Here is a 26,035-nt window from a genome sequence, read left to right on the forward strand (position 1 = left end):
TCAAGAACATCTACATCAAGACTCTGGGAATTCACCAAATGTAATAAACCTTTTCAGAAGTATTTTTTCCTAAGAAACTGATAGAGGTTCACATAGAAGCAGGAATCTGTGACCCTCTTGCCTAGGTTTACAATATGCACACATCAGTTTGGTTGATGAGTTTGGTTGACGAGTTTGGTTGACATTGACTACAAAACCCAGTAGCTTTGCTGTTACAATATAGTTCATATTGATAAGTTCTAAATGCCCACAGATTTAACTAGAAGCTGCAGACTTAGTAGAAATACTGAAATCTCAGAAGTTTTGATAATCTGAAATTGTATTCCGACTTGATAATAGTAAGTGGTGACAATCCCAAAATGTGACTGAAATGTCCTAGAAATGAGAGTCATGAAAGGGTTAGATTAGCTCTTCACATATCCCTGGCTGACTGAGAAACCTTTGAGAACCCAACAATAAAGTAAGTTAGGTCCCTTGAAAGACCAGGCTGAATAGGTTCTTAAACCCACAACAGATGGTTTCTCAGCCAGGAGAAGCCTTACTGATAGGAAGAATTTGAGCACATTCTATCCCCAAATCATGTCTGACATCTAATTTGTTCAGACACAGTGGAGACTGTTAGGAAGGCAGGCTCAAAACAAAAATAAGAATAAGAAATAGCAGAAGCCACACACCAGGGAGAAAACAAATCACACATGTTAAATTACAGATTCCTTTTTTAAAAAATTAAACTTATAAAAATATGTAAAACATCTATTTTGCTATTCTGTGAAAGTATCTGATTTTTAAGAAAACTTAAAATCGTGTAAAGAAACAATAGTTTGTGACCATATGTAGGGAGAAAAAGGCACTTAGCTTTACATTAAATCTAGATACTACTGAGTTAGCAGACTTTAGAGCCCTTTTACAAACATGTTCAAAGTAGTAGAGAAAAATATGTTCAGTGAATTATAGAAAAATATGGAAATAAGAAATAGAACTCTAATTAATTTAAAACAGAAGGAGAAATCTAGAGTTGGAAAGTTCATTCAGAAATTTTAAATTTGGCCAATGCCGCGGCTCACTAGGCTAATCTTCCACCTAGCGGTGCCGGCACACCAGATTCTAGTCCCTGTTGGGGCACCGGATTCTGTCCCAGCTGCCCCTCTTCCAGGCCAGCTCTCTGCTGTGGCCAGGGAGTGCAGTGGAGGATGGCCCACATGCTTGGGCCCTGCACCCGCATGGGAGACCACGAGAAGCACCTGGCTCCTGGCTTCGTATCAGTGCAGTGCGCCTGCCATAGTGGCCATTTGGGGGGTGAAACAACAGAAGGGAGATCTTTCTCTCTGTCTCTCTCTCACTTTCTAACTCTGCTGTCAAAAAAAAGAAAAAAAGAAAAAAAGAAATTTTTAAATTTACTAATTAAGCCAAATGGAAGATTTGAGAAGACAGAAAAAAGAAATAGTAAACTTGAAGATTAATATAAATTATCTATTCTGAATAACAGAGGGGGAAATATTGAAGAACATTGAACAGAGCCTCAGAAATGTGCATAACAACATCAAGTACACAAAAGTATGTATAATGGAAGTTCCAGAAAGAAAAGAGATGAAAAGACATCTCTCTGCATGTCAAAAAATAAATAAATCAATAAAAATAATTGCACAAAAGACAGGGGAAGGATTTGGAACTAAATTGGAGCAAAATTGCTATATTTTGCTGTAATTAACTCAGGGATAACGTGAAGTCATTGTAAGTTAAAAGATGCAAAGTAATCTCCAGTCACTCATACTTGAAAAAAATATGAAGAGGAATTATAATGGTAAAATGTTCAAAGAATGTAAGTAAATACAATAAAGAACAGGAACAAAAAAAAATGAGACATACAGATTATCAAATTGAAAATGACAAATACGTTTGCATTAAGAATTGTTGAGGGGCCGGCACTGTGGCTCACTTGGTTAATCCTCCGCCTGTGGTGCCAGCATCCCATATGGGCACCAGTTCTAGTCCTGCCTTCTCTTCCAATCCAGCTCTCTGCTATGGCCCAGGAAGGCAGTGGAGGATGGCCCAGATGCCTGGCATCTGCACCCGTGTGGGAGACCTGGAGGAAGCACCTGGATCAGCATAGATCCGGCCGTAGCTGCTATTTAGGGGGTGAACCAATGGAATGAAGACCTCTTTCTCTCTGTCTATAACTCTGTCAAGTAAATTAAAAAAAAAAATTGTTGAATATGAATAAATACTGCAATCAATAGAGAGAAACTGTCAGACTGGTGGTCCAGCTGTAGACTGCAAAAAGATATGCTTCAGATTTAAAGACTATATGTTGAAAATAAAAGTCGCACAAAGATAACTCTCCACAATGAGTACCCTAAGAGAACTAGAGAGATTAATATTAGACACATATACTCTTTTCCTCCATTGAAGATTTTTAGTTTCTTTGAAAGGCATTCCATTATGGGATATTGGCATCACAAGTGGTAGCTTAACCACCTCACCAGCTTAACTCTTTCAGTTGAGAAACAATTTTTCCTTCTAATTTTTCTTAGCATTTATTTCATGACACTTGTATTTTCCATCAAGAATCTTCTGTAACCTGAAAGTTCTAAAAGCTTGGGCAGATCAGGTTATAGAGTTTTGACAAGAGTGCTTTTTTGTATTTCATAGTCCATCATGTCGGAAGGGAACCTCGTATTTAATTTTCCTTTATTAGAGATATTAAGATTTCAGGGTAGTTGAATAGTTTGTGAGGCAAGTATTTTTTTGATAAAAGCATCACTGGTAATAAATGAAAGGGCTATGATAGAATATTACTATTTGTCATCATAGTGAAATAATCTAGATAAAAATTTTCAATGAAAACTTGATGAGAAATTAATGGGTAGATTAGTCTGAGGTCATCTGAACCCTCTGATTAAATTTAGTATAGCAGTTAAGAATGCTGCTGTGGGCCGGCACCATGGCTCAATAGGCTAATCCTCCGCCTGCGGCACTGGCACACCAGGTTCTAGTCCCGGTCAGGGCACCGGATTCTGTCCCAGTTGCCCCTCTTCCAGTCCAGCTCTCTGCTGTGGCCGGGAGTGCAGTGGAGGATGGCCCAAGTGCTTGGGCCCTGCACCCGCATGGGAGACCAAGAAGAAGCACCTGGCTCCTGGCTTCGGATTGGCGCAGCGTACCAGCTGTAGTGGCCGTTTTGGGGGGTGAACCAACAGAAGGAAGATCTTTCTCTCTGTCTGTCTAACTCTGCCTGTCACATTTTTAAAAAAAGAAAAGAAAAAAAAAAAGAATTAAGCAGGACTTCCCAAAAAGCTTAACACAACTGAAAATGAAACTATCGCTTTTGAAGTACTCCTGGAAGGATGGTAGAATCTGAGTATAATCAAGCTTCTAGAGGTAATTACCAGTTTTCCAGATGGATAGACCAATGGAACAGAATAGAAACACCAGAAATCAATCCAAACATCTACAGCCAACTTATATTTGATCAAGGATCTAAAACCAATTCCTGGAGCAAGGACAGTCTATTCAATAAATGGTGCTGGGAAAACTGGATTTCCACGTGCAGAAGCATAAAGCAAGACCCCTACCTTACACCTTACACAAAAATCCACTCAACATGGATTAAAGACCTAAATCTACGACCTGACACCATCAAGTTACTAGAGAACGTTGGAGAAACCCTTCAAGATATTGGCACAGGCAGAGCGTTTCTGGAAAAGACCCGGGAGGCACAGGCAGTCAAAGCCAAAATCAACTATTGGGATTGCATCAACTTGAGAAGTTTCTGTACTGCAAAAGAAACAGTCAGGAGAGTGAAGAGACAACCGACAGAATGGGAAAAAATATTTGCAAACTATGCAACAGATAAAGGGTTAATAACCAGAATCTACAAAGAGATCAAGAAACTCCACAAAAACAAAACCAACAACCCACTTAAGAGATGGGCCAAGGACCTCAATAGACATTTTTCAAAAGAGGAAATCCAAATGGCCAACAGGCACATGAAAAAATGTTCAAGATCACTAGCAATCAGGGAAATGCAAATCAAAACCACAATGAGGTTTCACCTCACCCTGGTTAGAATGGCTCACATACAGAAATCTACCAACACAGATGCTGGCGAGGATGTGGGGAAAAAGGGACACGAACCCACTGTTGGTGGGAATGCAAACTGGTCAAGCCACTATGGGAGTCAGTCTGGAGATTCCTCAGAAACCTGAAGATAACCCTACCATTCAACCCAGCCATCCCACTCCTTGGAATTTACCCAAAGGAGTTTAAATTGACAAACAAAAAAGCTGTCTGCACTTTAATGTTTATTGCAGCTCAATTCACAATAGCTAAGACCTGGAACCAACCTAAATGCCCATCAGCGGTAGACTAGATAAAGAAATTATGGGATATGTATTCTTTAGAATACTATACCGCAGTAAGAAACAACGAAATCCAGTCATTTGCAACAAAATGGAGGAATCTGGAAAACATGCTGAGTGAAGTAAGCCAGTCCCAAAGGGACAAATATCATATGTTCTCCCTGATCGGTGACGACTGACTGAACACCAAAAAGGAAACCTGTTGAAGTGAAATGGACACTATGAGAAATGGTGACTTCCTGCCTTTGACTATGACCTTGTCTAAATAAGTTAGAGTCGGTGAACTCAAAAGGCTTCCATTGCCTTGGCAACTCATGACTGGAGCATAGGGACATTACTGATGCCATAAACAGGAGTGTCAATTTGTAAAGTCAACAACAGGAGTCACTGTGCACTTACTCCTCATGTAGGATCTCTGTCCTTAATGTGCTGTACATTGAGATTTAATGCTATAACGAGTACTCAAACAGTATTTTTCACTTTGTGTTTCTATGTGGGTGCAAACTGTTGAAATCTTTACTTAATGTATAATAAACTGATCTTCTGTATATAAAGAAAATCGAAAATGAATCTTGATGTGAATGGAAGGGGAGAGGGAGTGGGAAAGGGGTGGGTTGCGGGTGGGAGGGAAGTCATTGAAGCCGTACTTTGGAAATCTATATTCATTAAATAAAAGTTAAAAAATAAAAATAAATCACCAGTTTTCCAGAAAACAAAAAGATAGAAGAAAATGTTAAGATGAGCCAACAGAGATTTACTTAGCCAAATTCAGAATATAGAAAGGAGTAACTTTTAGAAACTAAAATTGTAGGGGCCAGCACTGTGGTATAGTGAGTAAAGCCACTGTCTGCAGCAACGGCATGCTGTGTGAGTGCAGTGCAGGTCCCTGATGCTCCACTTGCGATCCAGCTCCCTGGTAGTGCGCCTGGGAAAGCAGCAAGTAATAGCCCAAATCCTTGGGCCCTTCTACCCACCCACATGAGAGACTGGGTGAAACTCCTGGTCCCTGGCTTCAGCCTGGCCCAGCCCTGGTCTTTGTGGCCAAGTGGAGAGTGAACCAGCAAATCTCTGTCTCTCTTCTCTCCCTCTCCATCTCCCTCTCCCTGTCTGTGATTGACTTTCAGATAAAGTAAAAGAAATCTTAAAAAAAAAAAAAAAAAAAAAAAACACTAAAGTTTTAGGGAAATACCAGTCAAATATAATTGCTAGAATCCTTATTTGAACAAACTGAAAAGATAACTTTTAAGGAAACTGTGAACTTCATACAAAATATGAAGAAAATATTATTTAATTTTGTTGGACATGGTAAGTTTTACTGTTTTTAAGGTCTCATCTCTTAGCATCTTATGCTTAAATTCTTAAAGGTGAAATACATATACAAGGATTTAACTGAAAATGCTATAGAAAAGAAACTTTAGGAAAATTGATGAAATAGGAATGACAGTATCATTGATTATTACTTTGCTTTTGAGTGTTTTTGAAGTTTTTGATAGTAAAAGCCTTTAAAATATATATTTATATATCTCCACTTACACTAATAATAGCCCTTTCAGGCTAATTTATTGGCTTTGTCATTTTTAAAGATTTTTATTGGAGAACAAGTTACCCCCTGTTTACTTTTTACCTTTATTGCTTGTGTAATTGTCTATTGTCATGCAAGAAATTACTCCAAAATTTAGGGGCTTAGAACAACAAGCCTCCATTATCTTATACAGTTACAGTGAGTAAAAATTCAGAACAGAAATGCCTTAAACTGTTCTTTTGGTTTAGAGTCTCATAAGATTTTAGTCAAGCTGTTAACCAGAGCTTAAGCTTCTGAAGGTTTGACTTAGACTGCATAATCTACTTAACCAGTGGCTCACTCACATAACTGGCAAGTTAGCGCTGTTCTTGTGCTGTCTTAGAGCTCCCTGGACTTCTTCATGGGACTATTTGAGTATTTTCATGACATGACTATTGACCTTTCCTGGAATGAATGATCCAGTAGAGTCTAAGGCAGGCAGTGGTATGTCCTAAAAAATTACACTATACACTGTTGGTTACACAAGTTACTGGGTTTTTTTTGGTTGTTTTTTTTTTTTTTTGGTTTTTTTTTTTTTTTGACAGGCAGAGTGGACAGTGAGAGAGAGACAGAGAGAAAGGTCTTCCTTTGCCATTGGTTCACCCTCCAATGGCCGCCGCAGCTGGCGCGCTACGGCCGGCGCACCGCGCTGATCCGATAGCAGGAGCCAGGTACTTATCCTGGTCTCCCATGGGGTGCAGGGCCCAAGTATTTGGGCCATCCTCCACTGTACTCCCTGGCCAGAGCAGAGAGCTGGCCTGGAAGAGGGGCAACCGGGACAGGAGCCGCGGCGCCGGCCTACATAAGTTACCTTTATTCATTGTGGGAAGAGATCCTGCAAGGTAATGAATACCAGGAAGTACAGGGATAATTGAGGGTCTGGATTCCATGCTGCCTTAGCACGAGAATCATCTAAAGAGAGTGGTGTGTAAAGATCAAATCCTAGGCACTTTTAGTAGACATAGATAAGGAAAGATAGATTATTCGTATGTATTTAAATCATAAGAGTCATATGGATTTTTATATTTCAGATTTTTCCTGGCAGGAACTTTACTTCTTTGATTTTATTATAAAGTTCATTTATTTACTTGAAAGTTATAGTGAGAGAGAGGTGAGACAGAGATCTTCATGTGCTGGTTCACTCCCCAAATGGACACAGCTGCCGGATCTGAATCCGTCAGGAGCCAGCAGCTACTTCTGGGTCTCCCACGTGGGTGCAGGGGTCCAAGTACTTGGCGCATTCTCTGCTGCTTTCCCGGGTGCATTAGCAAGGAGCTGGAATGGAAATGGAGCATCCAAGAGTAGAACCAGCTCCCATATGAGATGTCACCACTGCAGATGGTGGCTTATGAGATGTAGCACTGCAGATGCTGCGTCATCATGCCAACTCCCTCTTTGATTTAAAAAAAAATTTTTTTATTCTTTTGGAATAGGTAAAAATTTTCATAGTTTAGAAAGTCAAGACCATGTAGAAAGATACATTCAAGGTGGGCATTTGGCCTAGAAATTAAGATGCTAGTTGGGGCACCTGAATGCCACATTGGAGCACCTGGGTTCAAGTGTAGACTCCACTCCCAATCCCAACTTCTTGCTAATAAACCCCCTGAGAGGCAGAAGGTGATGGCTCAAGTGATTGGATCACTGGCACCCACATTAGAGAGATGGATTGAGTTCCTAACTCCTGGCTTCAGCCTGGCTCAGCTCCAGCCATTACAGGTATTTGAAAAGAAAACCAAAAGCTGGAAGCACATTCTCTCTCTGGTCTCACTTCTCCTTGCTTTTCAAACAAATACATAATTTTTGATATGTTTAGATAAATTTTATTGATTGTTTCCCTTATATACCCCCTTCCTGACAGTAATCATTTTTATTTATTTATGATTCATCCTTGTACTAGGATATGTAAATGCTTACATGTCCAGATATGTATATTGTTATTCTTCACCCCTCCTACTCCTAATCTTTTATAATAGATACCATACTTTACATACTTTTCCTTTCTTGCTTTCACAGTATATTCTGGATACTGCTCGATTTTTATTTTTATATCAGTGTAATGAATAATATTACAGCCATATGAAAGTGAAGGTGTTCATAATTGTGAAATTTAAAAATACTGGAACCAGTAAAAATAACTTTTATAGAGTTTTAATCTCACTGTATTGTGATCTCACCTATGATAAATATGTACATCTTTTAAATTAACTCTTTTATATTATTGTTAAATAATATGTAATGAATAATCTTGTGCATATGTGATTTTATACTTTCATCAGGTCTGCTAGTGGAATACATTGCTAGAATGGGATTATTGGGCCAAAAAAAGATATGCATACCATTTGGTTAGATATGGACAATTTCACCCTTTATAAATGTCATGCTGTTATTGCTATTCCATCAGAAGTATTGTGAGGACCTGATGAATTCATATATAGTGTCCAACATAATGATTATTTAGTTAAAAATGTCTGTTTCCCTAAAATCAATGTCCTTACATCACATGAATTTTTGTGATTTCAAATATGCCGAATACATTCCACTTACATGTAGTCAGTTAATTCCTTTTTTTAAAAAATATTTATTTATTTATTTGAAAGTCAGAGTTACACAGAGAGGAGAGGCAGAGAGAGGGAGAGGAAGAAAGGTCTTCCATCCGATGGTTCACTCCCCAATTGGCCGCAACGGCTGGAGCTGCGCCATTCTGAAACCAGGAGCCAGGAGCTTCCTCCTGGTCTCCCACGTGGATGCAGGGACCCAAGGACTTGAGCCTTCTGCTGCTGCTTTCCCCGGCCATAGCAGAGAGCTGGATCTGAAGTGGAGCAGCCGGGTCTTGAACCAGCGCCCATATGGGATGCCAGGGCATTAACCCACTGAGCCACAACACTGGCCCCCAGTTAATTGCTTTAAGCAGAACTAAGCACTGTGGTTTTGCTCTTGTTTTCCCAAGTAATTATTTTATATGTTTGAAAGACTGAGCAACAATCAGATAAGAGACACTGTTATTTCTTATGCATGTGTGTACTTAACTAGTGACAATTTATAATTGGCATTTATAATGTGGCAGTTTATGTTGGAATGTTTCTTTTCTGTAAAACTCTTCACCTTTATATTGGAAATCTCTTCAAGATAACAAAATGCAGAGTATATTGAGGGAAATGATTAACTTAAAGTGAGCGTTCATTTTAATGATTCATATTTGAAATCACCTATGGCTGGATACAGAATGAAGTGATAAGCATTATCAGCTTAAATGTGAACGATGACTGCTAACAGGTTAATGAGCTTAGTTATGAGGAGACAAATGAGTCTAGAGATAAATTTATTTATACATTAAAAATAAGTGAGGGCCGGCGCCGCGGCTCACTAGGCTAATCCTCCGCCTTGCGGCGCCGGCACACCAGGTTTTAGTCCCAGTCAGGACACCGGATTCTGTCCCGGTTGCCCCTCTTCCAGGCCAGCTCTCTGCTGTGGCCAGGGAAGTGCAGTGGAGGATGGCCCAAGTGCTTGGGCCCTGCACCCCATGGGAGACCAGGAAAAGCACCTGGCTCCTGGCTTCGGATCAGCGCGGTGCGCCGGCCATGGTGGCCATTGGAGGGTGAACCAATGGCAAAGGAAGACCTTTCTCTCTGTCTCTCTCACTGTCCACTCTGCCTGTCAAAAAAATAAATAAATAAATGAGAATTAGTTAACTTCTGTTGCTGTTTTACTTCAAAAAAGTGTATATGTATTCACCATAGGAGAGGTCTCAGCACAGTGAAGTTAAAACTCTAGAAAAATTGTTTTCATTAGTTCCAGTATTTTTATATTCATAATTATGCTGTTTTAGGTTTATATTTTTACTTAATGAAAACAAGTAGTTATTTCAGTTGATGCATTTATGTTTCTAATAACATTATCGGTTACATTGTCTGCCAGCACTTCATTATTCATTGTAACATTTAAAATTTATAAATTAAAACATAACATCATTATTCTTTTTCCATTGTAATTTACTTCTAGGTGCTAACTGCCAAAGAAAGGAAAACTCAAATTGATGATCGAAACAAATTGACTGAACATTTTATTATCACACTTCCTATGTTATTGTCAAAGGTACAGTTTCATGCTGTTTTATTTTAACATGCTGTTTTATGATAACATGCTGCTGTTTGCTCTCACTGTCCTACTAAAGTAGTTAACCGCTTTTTTTCTTTGCTTGTCTCCTAGTATTCTGCAGATGCAGAGAAGGTAGCAAACTTGCTACAAATTCCACAGTATTTTGATCTAGAAATTTATAGCACAGGTAGAATGGAAAAGGTAAGACAATATGAAAGTAAAATTCTACAATTAGTAGTTTAATTTAATGGGCTTATTTTAATTTTCCTTTAATCATTTTGGTTTCTTATCTGAAAGATGCTAACTTGTATTTATAATCTAAGTATCACAGTTTTTCTTTTTTTTTCTCCTCAGCATCTAGATGCTTTATTAAAACAGATTAAGTTTGTTGTGGAGAAACACGTAGAATCAGATGTTCTAGAAGCCTGCAGCAAAACATACAGCATCTTATGCAGTGAAGAATATACCATCCAGAACAGAGTTGACATAGCTCGAAGCCAGCTGATTGATGAGTTTGTAGATCGATTCAATCATTCTGTGGAAGACCTATTGCAAGAGGTCTGTTTTAAAATTAATGTGTAAATACAATAATTTTAGCTTAGAGTTATTCAAGACAACTGAATGTATAAATTGTTTTCGTTTTAATGTGATAGAATTCTTTATCTCTTTCAAAACTTAGCAACATTGTTGTAATTGTATATCCTAAAAGCCTTGGTTATACTTTTATTTTATTTTATTTATTTATTTATTTATTTATTTTTACAGGCAGAGTGGACAGTGAGAGAGAGAGACAGAGAGAAAGGTCTTCCTTTGCTGTTGGTTCACCCTCCAGTGGCCACCGCGGCCGGCTCACTGCAACTGGCACACTGCGCCAATCTGAAGGCAGGAGCCAGGCGCTTATCCTGGTCTCCCATGGGTGCAGGGCCCAAGCACTTGGGCCATCCTCCACTGCCTTCCCGGGCCACAGCAGAGAGCTGGCCTGGAAGAGGGGCAACCGGGACAGAATCCGGTGTCCTGACTGGGACTAAAACCTGGTGTGCCGGCGCCGCAAGGCGGAGGATTAGCCTAGTGAGCCACGGTGCCAGCCTACACTTTATTTTAAAAATCTGGTTTTTTTCTCATTTGAGAGTAGTCTGGCTTTCATTATTTCATTTCCTATTCTTGGACCCTAATTTGCATTTTAATATTATCAAGTTATTGCTATTTGCTGATGAGCAGAACATAAAAATTAAGTGAGCTTATAAGGAATGTCTTCTTACCAACAGTATGCCCAAAATAACAGCTATATCCCGACTTCTTTTCCTGTTTTCCCAGTCTGTATAAAGCAGTCTAGAAGCCCTGTAGTCCTTTATGTTCTCACAGGGCATAGGTCTTTTTAGTCCATGTAAACAATTTTTACAAGACCTTTTTGTTGCTATGGGAACTTTTCATTTTTTTCAACTGTTGGTTAAAGCTACAGAAGTAACTGGCAATCAGTAAAATCTTTCAGATAATCTAAATCTTTCGAAGTCTGTGTCCTTTAACTCAGCAATTTCAGTTTCAGGAATTTATCCTATAGTATTCATCAGAAAAGTACATGAATTCTTGTTTATCATAGTATTTAAAATAAGAGAAATCTCTGTGTTGGGATTACGGGTGTTTCAGGATTTCTTGGTATGTGTTTATTTATACTTTCTTATTTATCTACAGTGAATGCTATTTATATAATAAATTTTCTTTTTTGCAGTAAACATTAATGTGCTTTAATGTGAATATGAGTAAAGTCATCATAATGAGGTTATGTTTATTTGTAGGGAGAAGAAGCTGATGATGATGATATTTACAATGTTCTTTCTACGTTAAAACGGTTAACTTCTTTTCACAAGTACGTCATTTATTTAAAGTAGATTTCGTGAATGACAAACTAGTCCACCTGTACAAAATGACTGTCTTTAGCATTCATATAACAAAGGGAAATGGTGGTAGTCTTTTTCTTCGCTCAGATTTTCTCCAGATGATTTATATTTTTTATTTTAATTTGTGTAAGATTATCATCAATGATGATTTATCATTTAATGTGATGACGTTACACTGTACAAGTTTAAGTCGATATTTAACAAATTATATGCTCATTTTATAGATGCAACTTTGAATTGATAGCTTTTAGAAAAATTGACAAATAACAAATAAGATAGGAGTGAGTGGGATGATGTTGGTCAAATGACACCAAATTTTAGTTAGGGAGAGTCAGTTCATTGAACAATATGGTAGCCATAATTAATAACAATGCCTTGTATTAAAAATCACAGTAAATTTGAAGTGTTCTCACCACACACAAAAAAAATGAGAAAATTTATGTTCATGAGCTAGATCTAGCCATTTCACAATGTATGTGTATTTCTGTCAGGAAAGGAGAGACCGAGTATGAAGCCACAACCAGACCAGGTTTATTTAGAAGAATAAAGCCTGGGAAGGGCTCACTCTCAGGAGAACACTTGGCTGAGAGTTGCCAGCAAACGCAGCAGAGAGAGAGCACCTTCCCTTACAGACCAGTGGTTTATAACCTACAAAGTGGCGGGAAGGGTCTGGGGAGTCATGAGCTGCCCTGACAGTGAGAGCTTGGGATAGTTCTGAAGGTCCTGTGAGATTACAGTGTGACCTGTGAGGGATCACAGCTGGGGCTGCTCTCTGAGTTGCTGAGTTGGATGGAGTGGAGAAAGCTCAGGGTGATAGCTAGATTCTTCAGATTGTGCTGTGTCCAGCAGTCCAGGCAGGGCAGGGCTATATTACGGCAGAGAAATATGGGCCTGCTTACTGTTATGTAGGTGAGAGGTCAACATGGACTTAAGACATTTTGTCCTTGCTCCATCAATTTCAAAACAACATGTTGTATATGATAAATATATATAATTTTTATTTGTCAAATAAGTGAATGTAAAAGAATAAGATTTTGGGAAAAGCCATGAAAGTTGTTCCTGTGAGCCCTTTTACTAAATTGTTCTTGTCTCATTGTTTGGTAATGTGTTCTTAATTATGTTGACAAAATAGCTGGATTTGAATAAGAAAGATTCAGATCAATGATTGGTGTTTTTTCAAATTATAATTTTGAATTCTGTGAAGACAATAAATTGCTAGTTGATTTTTTAAAAATTTTTTTGAGAGGCAGAGAGAGACACAGACAAAAGAGTGAGACAGAGCACATCATGCACACACACCTACACAAAAGAAAGTGCTTGCTCCCATACCCTGGCCCACTCCCCAGAAGCCTGCAATGGTCCTGATTCAGGGCCCTGAACAGCAAACTCAGTCCAGGTCTCCCACGTAATGTGGGTGGCAGGAACCCAATCACTGCTCCCTAGAGTTTGTATTAGCAGAAAGTTCAAGTCTGGAGTTGCAAGTCAGACCCAGGCACTCCAGTATGGGCATCTCAACCAGCATCTTAATTACTTGACCAAACTCTTTAAGAAATTTTTGTCACTTGAAATTAAAAGTTGACAGCCAGTATTTAAAAGGCCTGTTTTTTTTTTTATTTGACAGAATTAGAAAGTGAGAGGGAAAGAGAGAGAAAGGTCTTCCTTCCGTTGGTTCACCCCCCAAATGGCCGCTATGGCCAGAGCTATGCTGATCTGAAGCCAGGAGCCAGGTGCTTCCTCCTGGTCTCCCATGCAGGTGCAGGGCCCCAAGCACTTGGGCCATCCTCCACTGCCCTCCTGGGCCACAGCAGAGAACTGGACTGGAAGAGGAGCAACCAGGACTAGAACTCAGTGCCCATATGGGATGCCAGTACTGCAGGTGGAGGATTAACCAAGTGAGCCACGGTGCCAGCACAAAAGGCCTATTTTTAGTTCATGAGAATTTAAAATGTCATCATTAACTCATTCTGAAGCCCTTGCTATGACCACCAATGTGGCACAGCTGGTTAAGCCAACATCTGTGATCCGGCATCCCATATGGGTGCCAGTTCCTGTATTTCTTTTCCCTTAGTTTTGTCTTTATTTCCATTGCATGAATACCAATCTGTCTCAGAACAATCACGTGGTTGTAATTTTAAGTTGTCAGTTAATTTGTTTTATTTTTAAAGATTTACTTATTTACTTGAAAGAGTTACACAAAGAGAGAAGGAGAGGGAGAGAGAGAGAGAGGTCTTCTATCCGCTGGTTCACTCCCCAGTTGGCTGCAACGGCCAAGGCTGTGCTAATCCAAATCCAGGAGCCAGGAGTTTCCTCCAGGTCTCCTACGTGGGTGCAGGGGCCCAAGGACTTGGGCCATCTTCTGCTCTCCCAGGCCATAGCAAAGAGCTGGATGGGAAGTGGAGCAGCTGGGACTCGAACTGGCGCCCATATGGGATGCTGGCACTGCAGGCAGTGGCTTTACCTGCTGTGCCACAGTGCCGGCCCCAAGATAATTTATTTAAAATGTATTTAGTTTATCCTATGCTAGAAAGAAGGGCTTACCCATCTGTCCAGTATTATTTTAACATTACCTTGTGGTAGAAATCTTTGGTAAAATGTGTGAGGTTTTATTGGTGTTTATTTTTTTCATTGATTCCTAGTCCCAGCCTACTTAAGAAAGTTTATGGAAAATCTCTCTCTGTTTTTCTCAAACACATACACACACACCCGTTTGTGGACTTTTTTCATTTCTACAAGAAAGTGATTTTATATTCTTATTGAAACTCATCTCAAATTTTAATTTCTTTCCACTCTAGAAAAGTTAATGCATTTTTGTTTATTTTAGTGCTCATGATCTCACAAAATGGGATCTGTTTGGTAATTGCTACAGATTATTGAAGACTGGAATTGAACATGGAGCAATGCCAGAACAGGTAGGAGTTTACTGATATTTCTTCTGTGTCATTTTAGAAAGTTAAGCTTCACTGAAATCATATAATTAGCAGGAAATCCTTTTATAGAATGTGGCTGATAATTCTTTACTTCAGCTACCTCCTTTCAGAATTATTGCCATAATGATTGAATATTACTGATAGGTGTGGATATCTTCAAGTGTGTGAGAGCAGGAAAGAACTGAGAGCTTCAGCTATAATGTATCTTACAAACTTAAGGTAAACAATATTGCCTTTACAAGAAAAATGCCACCAATTACTGTCATAACAATTTCAGAACTTTTGATTAATTCATAATGTAATGGGAGTTTTTCTTTTCTTTTTCATGATTGTATTATAGTCACCTTTCTGGGTTTGGTGATATTAAACTTTAGATATGGCTTAGTCTTTGTAGTAAACTTGATAAATAAGCTTGGGCGGCTTTTGCAGATTTCAGAACTTCTTGGATTCATGCACAAGTTGAATAGAAAGAGCAAGAATTCAACAAATAATCTAGTCTAAAAGTGACTTCAATAATTAGTCAACTTAATTGTGCATGAAAAGGGAAAGAGTTATTTTGTCCACTGCAAATACTCATGTCGACAAAAATACCTACTTCATACTTAGGTGTAGGTGATGTTTAGGGGTTTATCATTCCTTTCAATTTGATAATATGGAATGCTTAGGTTATACTTTACCCTAAAGTAACATGAATTTCAAAAGAGAATAAAGTGAAAATTTCATATTAAAAGTTCATTACAGAAATGGTGCTTTATTTTTGCTATAATTAATTATTTTGAATCATCTAACTTTATTCATTTTTCTTGATTCTCCACTTAAATAGAACAGTCATGGGCCCAATTTTGTGGCATAGCTCATAAAGCCACTGCCTGTAACACCAGCATCCTATATGGGCACCAGTTCCAGACCCAGCTGCCCTACTTGTGATCCCAGTTTCCTGCTAATGCTCCTGGGAAAGCAGCGGAAGATGGCTCAGTGTTTGGGCCCCTGTACCCATGTAGGAGACTCAGAAGAAGCTCCTGGCTCCTGGCTTTGGCCTGGGCCAAACCCATGTGGGTACAGGGGCATAAGCACTTACCTTTCCTGCTTTTCCAAGCACATTAGTAGGGAACTTAATCGAAAGTTGAGCAGCTGGGACTCGAACCAACACCTGTAAGAGATGCCAGTGTCACAGGTGGCAACTTAATTCACTATGCCACAGTGCTGGCCCCAAACAGTCGCTGCTAAAACACATGTGTCTGATTATGTTTATTGTTCTTTTTAGAGTTTGTGGAAAGTAGTTGAATATTGATCTTGTTGTTTTTCTTCATTTATCATGATACTTGAACTTTCCATCTGCCCTTCATCTCAGACTTTCATTAGCCCAAATATAATTTATTCATAATCTCAAGTCATGCTTCACATTTGAAAGGAAATGAGAGAATTGAGATAGTTCTTTTTTTGTTTTGATTTCCACATTTTCTTCTGGGAAAGTATAAGAGTTGTACAACTGTGTTTCATCTGGGGATTATAGCTGTTTCTAAATTTATGTTTTAATTCACTTATACTATAATTGTCTTAACATTAATTTATGATGTTCATGGCATTGTCTTCTGTTATTTTGGTTTTCTATTACTGTTGCTGCATATATTATTTTCTTTGTGTTAATTTCTATTTGCTGAATAGGAAATCATATTTATGTGACATTTGCTTTAACATTTTTTGCTTCTTAGTCTCCTATTCATAGTCTAAACAATATATGAAGTTTGAGTACCTGATTACTGGATTGTGCTGGTACTCATTTTATCTATTTTTTTAAGATTTTTTAAAAATTTTTTTGAAAGAGTTACAGAGAGAGTCAGAGTGAGTAAGAGAAGAGAGAGAGAGAGAGAGAGAAGTCTTCTATTCAATGATTTACTCTCCAATGGCTGCAATGGCCATGGCTGAGCTAGGCTGAAGCCACGATCTTCATCCCAATCCCACGTGGGTGGCAGGGGCCCAAGCACTTGATCCATTTTTGTGGCTTTTCCAGGTGCATTAGCAGGGAACTGAATTGGAAGCAAGAGGACTTGAACCTGCACCTGTATGGGATTCGGGCACTGCAGGCAGCAGCTTAAACCTCTGCATCATACTGCTGGTCCTTATCCATCCAATTTTTGTAAGGAACATGCAAGCTCAGTTTTTCAGATTCTGCCTCTGTACCTTCCATTAGAATTCAGAAGTACCTATTTGTAGCAAGGATACAAAAGAACAGCTAACTAGCTCAGTTCTGTTTAATGTTTTACTTTAAACAAGCTGTATTGGTCATAGTGCTTGACTGTTTTCCTTGGTAATCTGACCACCGAGAAGTTTCCCAGTCCCACTCTTTAGGGTTAACAGAATTCATGTATCCAAAAGATATTCTTAAATATTTTTTCTGTCCCAGTGATCAGTCTTGTCTTATTCCAGCACTGTTTTAATTATTGTTGCTTTAGAATATACAATATCTAGAATATCAAAATCTAACTCTCCTAATAATTATAGAGTAATTATAATAGAAAAATGAATTCACCTGCTCCTTTCACTTAATTCATCAACTTGTAATACTTTATCACATTCACACCCACATATGCTCTACATCTGTAATATATTTTATGTATGTATGCATATACAAAGCATATAAATGTTCTCTATGGTTGTTTTTTACAGTCTAGGACCCATTCTAGAATAACACTTTGCATTTAATTGTTAGCTCATTTTTGTCTACTTTAATCTGTAATGGTTTCTCACCTGTTCTGTTTCATGACCTTGACAACCTAAAGACTACACACTAATTTCTTTTAATGTATTTTTCATTTTTAAGTGATACATACTAATTGTATATATTTTGGGCCTATTATGTGATTATTTGATGCTTGTATGTAATGTAGCATGGTCAGGGTAAGTAGCATACTATCACCCCAGACATTTATCATTTATTTGTTTTGGAAACATTTAAAATCTTTTATACTAGCTGTTTTGAAATAGACAATTATTGTTAATCATAGTTATACTTCAGTGCTATGAAACACAATTAGTTATTTCTCCTACCCAAATGGTCCTTTATATCCATTATAGAATGGTCTCAATTTACTTTTATATGGTGATCTGCATGGTTAGATTTGGTTTACACATTCTTGGCACAAATGTCACATAATGATGTTATGTCCTCAGTGCATCATATCAGAAGGCACATGATGTCATTATGTTCCTTATTTTTGATACTAATTTTGATCACTTGATTAAGGTAGGGTCTGCAAAGTTTCTGTGTAGAATTTACCTTGTCCATTTTAATTAGTAATCCATGGGAAGACCTTTTTAAGGCTATGTAAATAATCCTGTTTCTTATCAAACTTGACATAATCATTTTAGTTCTGTCTTTTTTACTTCCATCCTTTGTGGCATAAGTATATGTCACAAGGTCTGTTTATACTAATATTCTATATATATGTATATCTATATCAGTTTCTATATATATAGAAACTTTTATGGATATAAATATAATACTCCACTACACTAATGAATTTTTAACCTATGGAAAGTATTTAAGTGTTATCAGCATTCTGTAATGTAATAATTGTTAATTTGTAAAGAACTCACATTTCAAACTGTGTTAAAAGTCTCTTCATACAAATTTTTGTAAATTCAAGGCAAGAGATATTTAACTTCTCCTTATGCTGTTTTATGGCTTTGCTTTGTGCCTATTTTCTGTTGACATAGTTTTAAGTTAAAATGTCTTCTAAGAAAAATAAGATACTAAACTGAAGCCTTGATATGCAGTTTCCAGAACTCTTTGAATATTAGATTCTAAAACTAAAAACTGATGAAAATATTTATAATACTTGTTTGTGGGGGCGGCATTCTGGTGTCACTGGTATAACCATTGCCTGTGACACTGGCATCCCAAGTGTGCACTGTTTTCTGTTCTGGCTGCACTGCTTTGGATTCACCTCTCTGCTAATGGCCTGGGGAAGACAGTGGAAGATGTCCCAAGTGACTGGACCCCTGCTACCCAAATGGGAGACCTGCATGGAGTTCCTGGCTCCTGTTTTCTGCATGACCCAGTCCTGGCTGTTGCAGCTATCTGAGAAGTGAGCCAGTGGATGAAACATCTCTCTCTCTGTCTCCCTCTCTCTCTCTCTAACTTTGCCTTTAAAATAAATAAAATAAATAAATCTTTTAAATATATGCATATAATACTTTTTGTAAATATTACTTGCTTTTGGACAAAATGATGTGATGATACTCTTAAAAAAAGGTCATCATATGTCAATGAATTTGGGACCTTAAGGCATCAATAATAATCTTGTATTTTGCACTTACATGCTAGGTGCTATTTTAAAGTTTTGCTTAAATGCATTCATTTGTTAAAGTGTTAAAATAAATATAGAATGGATATGACTGTCTTCCTTTTGTTAATGATGAAATCAAAGCTCAGAGATATTAGATGACTTGTATAAAGTCACAGTGCTACAGCAAAACTCGTCAACCAAGCTTTTGAATATTTTTATTGTATTCACGGTTTCTGCTAACTACTCTTTTCTTTTTTAAAAAAGATTTTTTTTTTTAATTTTTTGACAGGCAGAGTGGACAGTGAGAGAGAGAGAGACAGAGAGAAAGGTCTTCCTTTGCTGTTGGTTCACCCTCCAGTGGCCGCCGCGGCTGGCACACTGCGGCCGGCGCACCGCGCTGATTTGATGGCAGGAGCCACGTACTTATCCTGGTCTCCCATGGGGTGCAGGGCCCAAGCACCTGGGCCATCCTCCACTGCCTTCCCGGGCCACAGCAGAGAGCTGGCCTGGAAGAGGGGCAACCGGGACAGAATCCGGCGCCCCGACTGGGACTAAAACCCGGTGTGCCGGCACCACAAGGCAGAGGATTAGCCTAGTGAGCTGTGGCGCCGGCTATTTATTTATTTATTTAAAAGGCAGAGTTAGAGAGAGGTCTTCCATCTACTGGGTCACTCCCCAGATGGCTGCAACAGCTGGGTATGAGCCAGGAGCTTCTCCAGGTCCCCCACACAGATGCAGGGGCCCAAGGACTTAGACCATCCTCTGCTGTCCTCCCAGGCCATACCAGAGAGCTGGATCACAAGTGGAGCAACTAGGACTCGAACTGGCATCCATATGGGGTGCCGGCACTGCAGGCAGTGGCTTTACCTGCTAAGCCACAGTGCTGGCCCCTGATAAACTGCTCTTGATGATAGATCAAGCTGCTTTTCTGCTTTTGCTTCATGCTTTCTGATATTATTTTCATGTCATGTTTTATGTTTGTTTTGTACTGTATTCATCCTTTTATCCAAATACATTTTGGATTGCTTTGATGGAAATCTTGAGCAGAGACTAGATGTTATTACTTAGCCCATGATCATGAACTAGAAATCAACACGTTCTTCAGACTGAATATAATCTATAAGGGTCTTTTTTTTTTCTTTTGACAGGCAGAGTTAGACAGTGAGAGAGAGAGAGAGAGAAAGGTCTTCCTTCTGTTGGTTCATCCCCCAAGTGGCTGTCACGGCTGGCGCGCTGCGCCAATACAAAACCAGGAGCCAGATGCTTCCTCCTGGTCTCCCATGCGGGAGCAGGGCCCAAGCACTTGGGCCATCCTCCACTGCACTCCCGGGCCACAGCAGAGAGCTAGACTGGAAGAGGAGCAACCGGGACAGAATCCGGCACCCCCACCGGGACTAGAACCCGGGGTGCCCGTGCCGCAGGCGGAGGATTAGCCTAGTGAGCCGCAGCGCCAGCTATAGGGGTCTTTAATTTTAGTTAATTCTGCCTACTGTGAGTGTTTCTTACAGTATTCTTTGAACCTTGCTACCAAATCCTCAGTTTACTCCTTAATGTTTTCTCTTGTGGATCGCAATAGAAGCTTCTTGTTTTGTCTTAGCAACCTCAATTTCACCCTGTCTCCAATATAAGCTCTGTTTAGTAATTCTCAGCTGCTTCTGTATGAAGGAGTTATCTTCTGAAAATTTTTAAATAGATGAATACTCCCAAATATTATCTTTCTATTGTTATAGTGCTTCATTTGAGCACTTAGAGTTCTAGGAATTTAGATTACAGATATATACTTGGATGTGTGTACCCAGGTATAGGTTTAAGTATGTTTGTTGTAGCATTATTTATAAAAACTTAAAAATTGAGACAATCTAATGTTTATCAAGTGAAAGCCACCTTAAATACTGTGGTTTGGATTTTATACAATTGTATGGCTGTGAATAAAATACTGAGGTAGATATTAGTTGTGCTACAGTATTTTGTGTGAGAAGACATTTGATGGTATATTGAATGAAAATAGAAATCAACATATGTGATTTTCAAAAAGTGATAAGGTATATATCTAAAAGCACACATCTAGATGACAATTTATTTCTGGAATGATAATAGGAAACTATTAACAATGCCTTTCTCAGTGGAAACCTAGAGATCTCTAATGGTCAAGAAATATAAATGAATTTTACACCATTCAAACTTAGATATTTTACCATGTACACCTAATGCTTTTTAAATTCAAAAATTAATGATTGGAAATTGAAATTTTATATAATGTATCATTTACAGTAGCACCAAAAAAGATAAAATAGTATGTCTAACAAAATACATCTAAGATCTGTATTTTGAAAACTATGAAACATTAATGAATGAAAATAGTTCTTCATTAATGAAAATACATTGTGTTCATGAATTTGCAGGCTCAGTTTTTTTTTTTTTTTAAAGATTTATTTATTTGAAAGGCAGGGTTACAGAAAGGCTAAGTTGGGGTCTCTTATGTGGGTGCAGGGGCCCAAGGACTTGTGTCATCTTCAACTGCTTTCCCAAGCCAGATCAGAGAGCTGGATTGGAAGAGGAGCAGCTGGGACTAGAACAGGGGTCCATATGGGATGCGGACACTGTAGGCAGCGGTTTTACCCACTATACCACAGCACTGGCCCCAACCCAGTGTTGTTAAACTGTCAGTTCTCTCTCAACCAATTTAATAATACCCACTAAAATTTCAGTAGAATTTCTCATAAAAACTGTCAACTAATTTTGTGACCTTGGGTTAATTAAATATTTCTTAGATTAAATGCCAAAAGTACTGTCCATAAAAAAAGAATTCAAATATTGACCTTCATCAAAAGTGAATTGAAGGCCTGTGCCGCAGCTCACTAGGCTAATCCTCCGCCTTGCGGCGCTGGCACACCAGGTTCTAGTCCCAGTCGGGGCGCTGGATTCTGTCCCGGTTGCCCCTCTTCCAGGCCAGCTCTCTGCTGTGGCCAGGGAGTGCAGTGGAGGATGGCCCAAGTGCTTGGGCCCTGCACCCCATGGGAGACCAGGATAAGTACCTGGCTCCTGCCATCGAATCAGCGCGGTGCGCCTGCCGCAGCAGCCATTGGAGGGTGAACCAATGGCAAATGAAGACCTTTCTCTCTGTCTCTCTCTCTCACTATCCACTCTGCCTGTCCAAAAAGAAAAAAGAAAAAAGTCTGTAGTAAGAAAACAGCTTAATTTTTGAAAAACAGGCAAGAAATGTACAGGGGCCAGCATTATGATGCAGGTCAAGCCACCACTTGGAACATCAAAGCCAGCATCCCACATCAGAGTTCCAGTTCCAATCCCTGATGCTCTGTTTCCAATTTAGCTTCCTGCTAATGTGCCTGGGAAGGCAGGAGAAGATGGCTCAAGTATTTTGCCCCCTGCTACCCATGTAGGAAACCCTAGCTTTTTGGCCTTGTCTGACCTGACCTGACTGTTGAAGCCACTTGGGGAAGTGAACCGGCTTGTAGAATATCTCTCTCACTCTCTCTTGCTCCCAGCCCTCTGCCTCTCATACTTCTCTTTCTCTCTGTTGCTCTGCCTTTCAAATAAATCTTTTTTCAATGAAAAGAGAAATGAATAGATACTTAATTAAATATAGATGGGCGTGTAAGCACATGAAAAGAAACCATTGTTCACTAGAGAAATGCAAAAATATTTAAAAGAATAAGGGCCAAGGCACAGTAGGTTAATCCTCCACCAGGGACACTGGCATCCCACATGGGTACCAGTTCTTGTCCAGGCTGCTCCACTTCCAATCCAGCTCTCTGCTATGGCCTGGGGAAGCAGCAGAGGATGGCCCAAGTCCTTGGGTCCTTGCACCTGCATGGGAGACCGGGAAGAAGCACCTGGCTCTTGGCTTCGGATCGGCACAGCTCCAGCCGTTGCAGCCATTTGGGGAGTGAACCAATGAAGGAAGACCTTTCTCTCTCTCTCCTTCTCACTGTCTATAACTCTGTCTCTCAAATGAAATAAAATAAAAAATCTTTAAAAAAAAAAAGGCTAAAGAAGCTAAAACCTCATGTTTCTAAAGGCTTATGAAGATACAAAGCAATTTTTAGATACAAAGCAATTTTTAACTGTCATGTAGGGGCAAAAAATAGATCATCTTGATTGGATGTAAGGGTTAATTACCAAAAGTCCAGGGGTAATTTGAGGGCATGATAGTATTCTGTATCTTGATTGTTTTTGGTGGTTTCATGATTGCATTTGTCAAAACCAGCAAACCAAAGCATAGCCACAGGAATGAAAGAAACATCACGGGGAAAAATTTTTGAAACAAGGGCCATATAAAAATGTGCTTAAATCTTTATCTTGTATTTTAGCCTTCCTGGTTCAAAATTTCATAGTTATATAATGTTTGTAAAAGTTACCAGAATTAAACTGTAAAAAGTGTTAAATTATTTTCTTGTAGTGTGACACCATTTTTAAAAGTCAAAAATTAGCGAAATTAAATAGTATATCTAAAATATGTGTATATGATTTATGTGATAAAACTTTTTTTTAAGAACAAAGGCATTGATACACATGAAGTTTAGTAGAGTGATAAACAATGGGAAAATACTCGTAAGTGGACGCAAAGTTACTGATATTGTCCTACTTCTTAAAATGGGTGGCTCTTTCATCGTTATAACTTTATTGTTATGCTTTATAATACAACTGCTTTGAAAATATCAAATATTCCACTTAAAAATCCAAAAAAGGAAATATAGAACCACTTTTGCTGTTGTGTGATGGATTTTTGTTTGTTTATTTGTTCTTAACATTTATTTGAAGAGAAGTGGCATAGACAGGAAGATCATCCGTTTGCTGGTTCACTCCCCAAATGGCCCCAGTAGCATGGCTGGTTGAGGTGGATGCCAGGAACTTAGAGTTCCATCTCAGTCTCCCAGGTACATGTCAGGGTCCAAGTACACAGCCCAGTCTCTGCTTCTTTCTTTGGCACAATAGCAGGGTGCAGAGTCTGAAGCAGAGCAGCTAGGACTCAAACTGGCACTCTGATATGGGATCCCAAAGTTGAGGCATCAGCAGTACCACAATGCTGACCTCCAGTCTGATGTTTTTAAAACATCATGTTGTTATTTTGTTCAAATGATCTGCATTTCCTGGGACTTTTAGTACAACATCCAGATTTCTTTGTCATGATAAGGTGACCATTATCCAAACAAGTATTCTCTTGAAAATAAAAACTAATAATTATTCTAGGACATAAATATAAGCCAGGATATATGATCATCGTCCTACAGCAGCCCCCTGTGATCTGGTTTGTGTCCATTCAGCCTCAGTTTTTACGCTTGCACTTAGTCATATCAACCTCCTTGCTGTTTATCAGTGAAGCATTCTTTAAAATTTACATAAAGAGAATGTGATATCCACACTGGACTTAACTGTTGACATACCATTTTCTTCTTCTTCTTCTTCTTTTTTTTTTTTTTTTTTTGACAGAGTGGACAGTGAAAGAGAGAGACAGAGAGAAAGGTCTTCCTTTACCGTTGGTTCACCCTCCAATGGCTGGCGCACTGCGGCCGGTGCACTGCGCTGATCCGATGGCAGGAGCCAGGTACTTATCCTGGTCTCCCATGGGGTGCAGGGCCCAAGCACTTGGGCCATCCTCCACTGCACTCCCTGGCCACAGCAGAGAGCTGGCCTGGAAGAGGGGCAACCGGGACAGAATCCAGCGCCCTGAACAGGACTAGAACCCGGTGTGCCGGTGCCACTAGGCTGAGGATTAGCCTAGTGAGCCGCGGCACCAGCTCCCGTTTTCTTCTTTCTGATACTTGGAATTAACAAGCTTGACCATAGAATCCTGGAGTCTTGAATTGCTGAGAATGAATGTGCTTTATTAGCTTGTTATGTGATCCATTCTCTGACAAGTCCTGTATTTCTTTAATGACAGAAGTTAATCTTTTACTCATTGGATTTTTTGAGATTTTTATGCTTCTAATAATTTTTTTCTGTTTTAAATATTTGTTTTGAAAGGCAAAGAGAGTGGAAAAGAGAAGGGAGAGAAAAAGGGAGCAACAGAGAACTCTTTCACTCCCTGGCCACAATGGCCAGGGCTGGGCCAGGCTGAAGCTGGGAGCCTGGAACTCCATCTGGGTTGCCCACTTGGGTAACAGGGGCCAAAGCACTCAGGCCATCTTCCATTGCATTCCCAGGTTCATTAGCAGGGAGCTGGATCAGAAGTGGAGCAGCCAGAACTCAAGCTGGTGCTGTGATTAGGGATGCTGGTGTCATAGGCAGCAACTTAAACTGCTGCACCAGTACACCAGTCCCTGATCTTTTTTGTAAAATTTATGGCATAGTATGTTGAAAGTAACACAGCATGTTGGGTAATCCCTCATTTACAAAAGACATGTAGAATTTAGAAAACTTTCCTCTTTACTAAATTGTTTTTTACTTTTTATCATTTTGTAATTTGCATCTGTGTTTGTACTTTTTAGTGGTATCTCTTCATGCTTTTAACACATTTCTCTAACACTAATAATGTTGAACATATTTTCATTTGTTTGTTAACTGTATCTTTGGTGAAATCATAAAAATTTATTTATTTGTGAGACCGAGAAAAGAATTCCCGTCTACCAGTTCATTCCCCAAATACCTCCAGCAGCCAGGACCAGGCCGTCCTGAAGTTGGAAACTGGGAACTCAACTTTCCCATGTCAGCAGCAGGAATCCTGTCACTTGAGCACTCACCACCTCTTCCCAAAGTCCACATTAGCAAGCAGCTGGAATCAGTAATAGATCTGGGTATCAAACACAGGACTTAAGCATGGGGTGTGGGTGGGTATCTTAATATCTATGCCAAATTCCTGCCCAATAGAGCCCTTTTCATAGTAAACTTGAGAGGAAATCAATATGTAAAAGATTAAACTTGGAAGTTCTATATTTGAAAGGTATTATAGTGA

General features: G+C 39.1%; 1 protein-coding gene across 6 annotated transcripts in view; it reads left to right on the forward strand.

Annotated features, from left to right (window-relative positions):
- Positions 1-26,035, forward strand: part of STAG1 (STAG1 cohesin complex component) — a 381,944-nt gene that overhangs the window by 308,227 nt on the left and 47,682 nt on the right. For all 6 annotated transcript variants that reach the window (XM_070072781.1, XM_002716398.5, XM_070072783.1 and 3 more), the window contains 5 exons: positions 9,916-10,008; positions 10,123-10,212; positions 10,366-10,569; positions 11,805-11,875; positions 14,728-14,815. In XM_070072781.1, coding sequence (XP_069928882.1) covers positions 9,916-10,008; positions 10,123-10,212; positions 10,366-10,569; positions 11,805-11,875; positions 14,728-14,815 — 546 coding nt within the window. The remainder of the gene's footprint in view (positions 1-9,915; positions 10,009-10,122; positions 10,213-10,365; positions 10,570-11,804; positions 11,876-14,727; positions 14,816-26,035) is intronic.

This window comes from Oryctolagus cuniculus, chromosome 4 (genome assembly GCF_964237555.1).
Source record: "Oryctolagus cuniculus chromosome 4, mOryCun1.1, whole genome shotgun sequence".
NCBI classification, from domain to species: Eukaryota; Metazoa; Chordata; class Mammalia; order Lagomorpha; family Leporidae; genus Oryctolagus; species Oryctolagus cuniculus.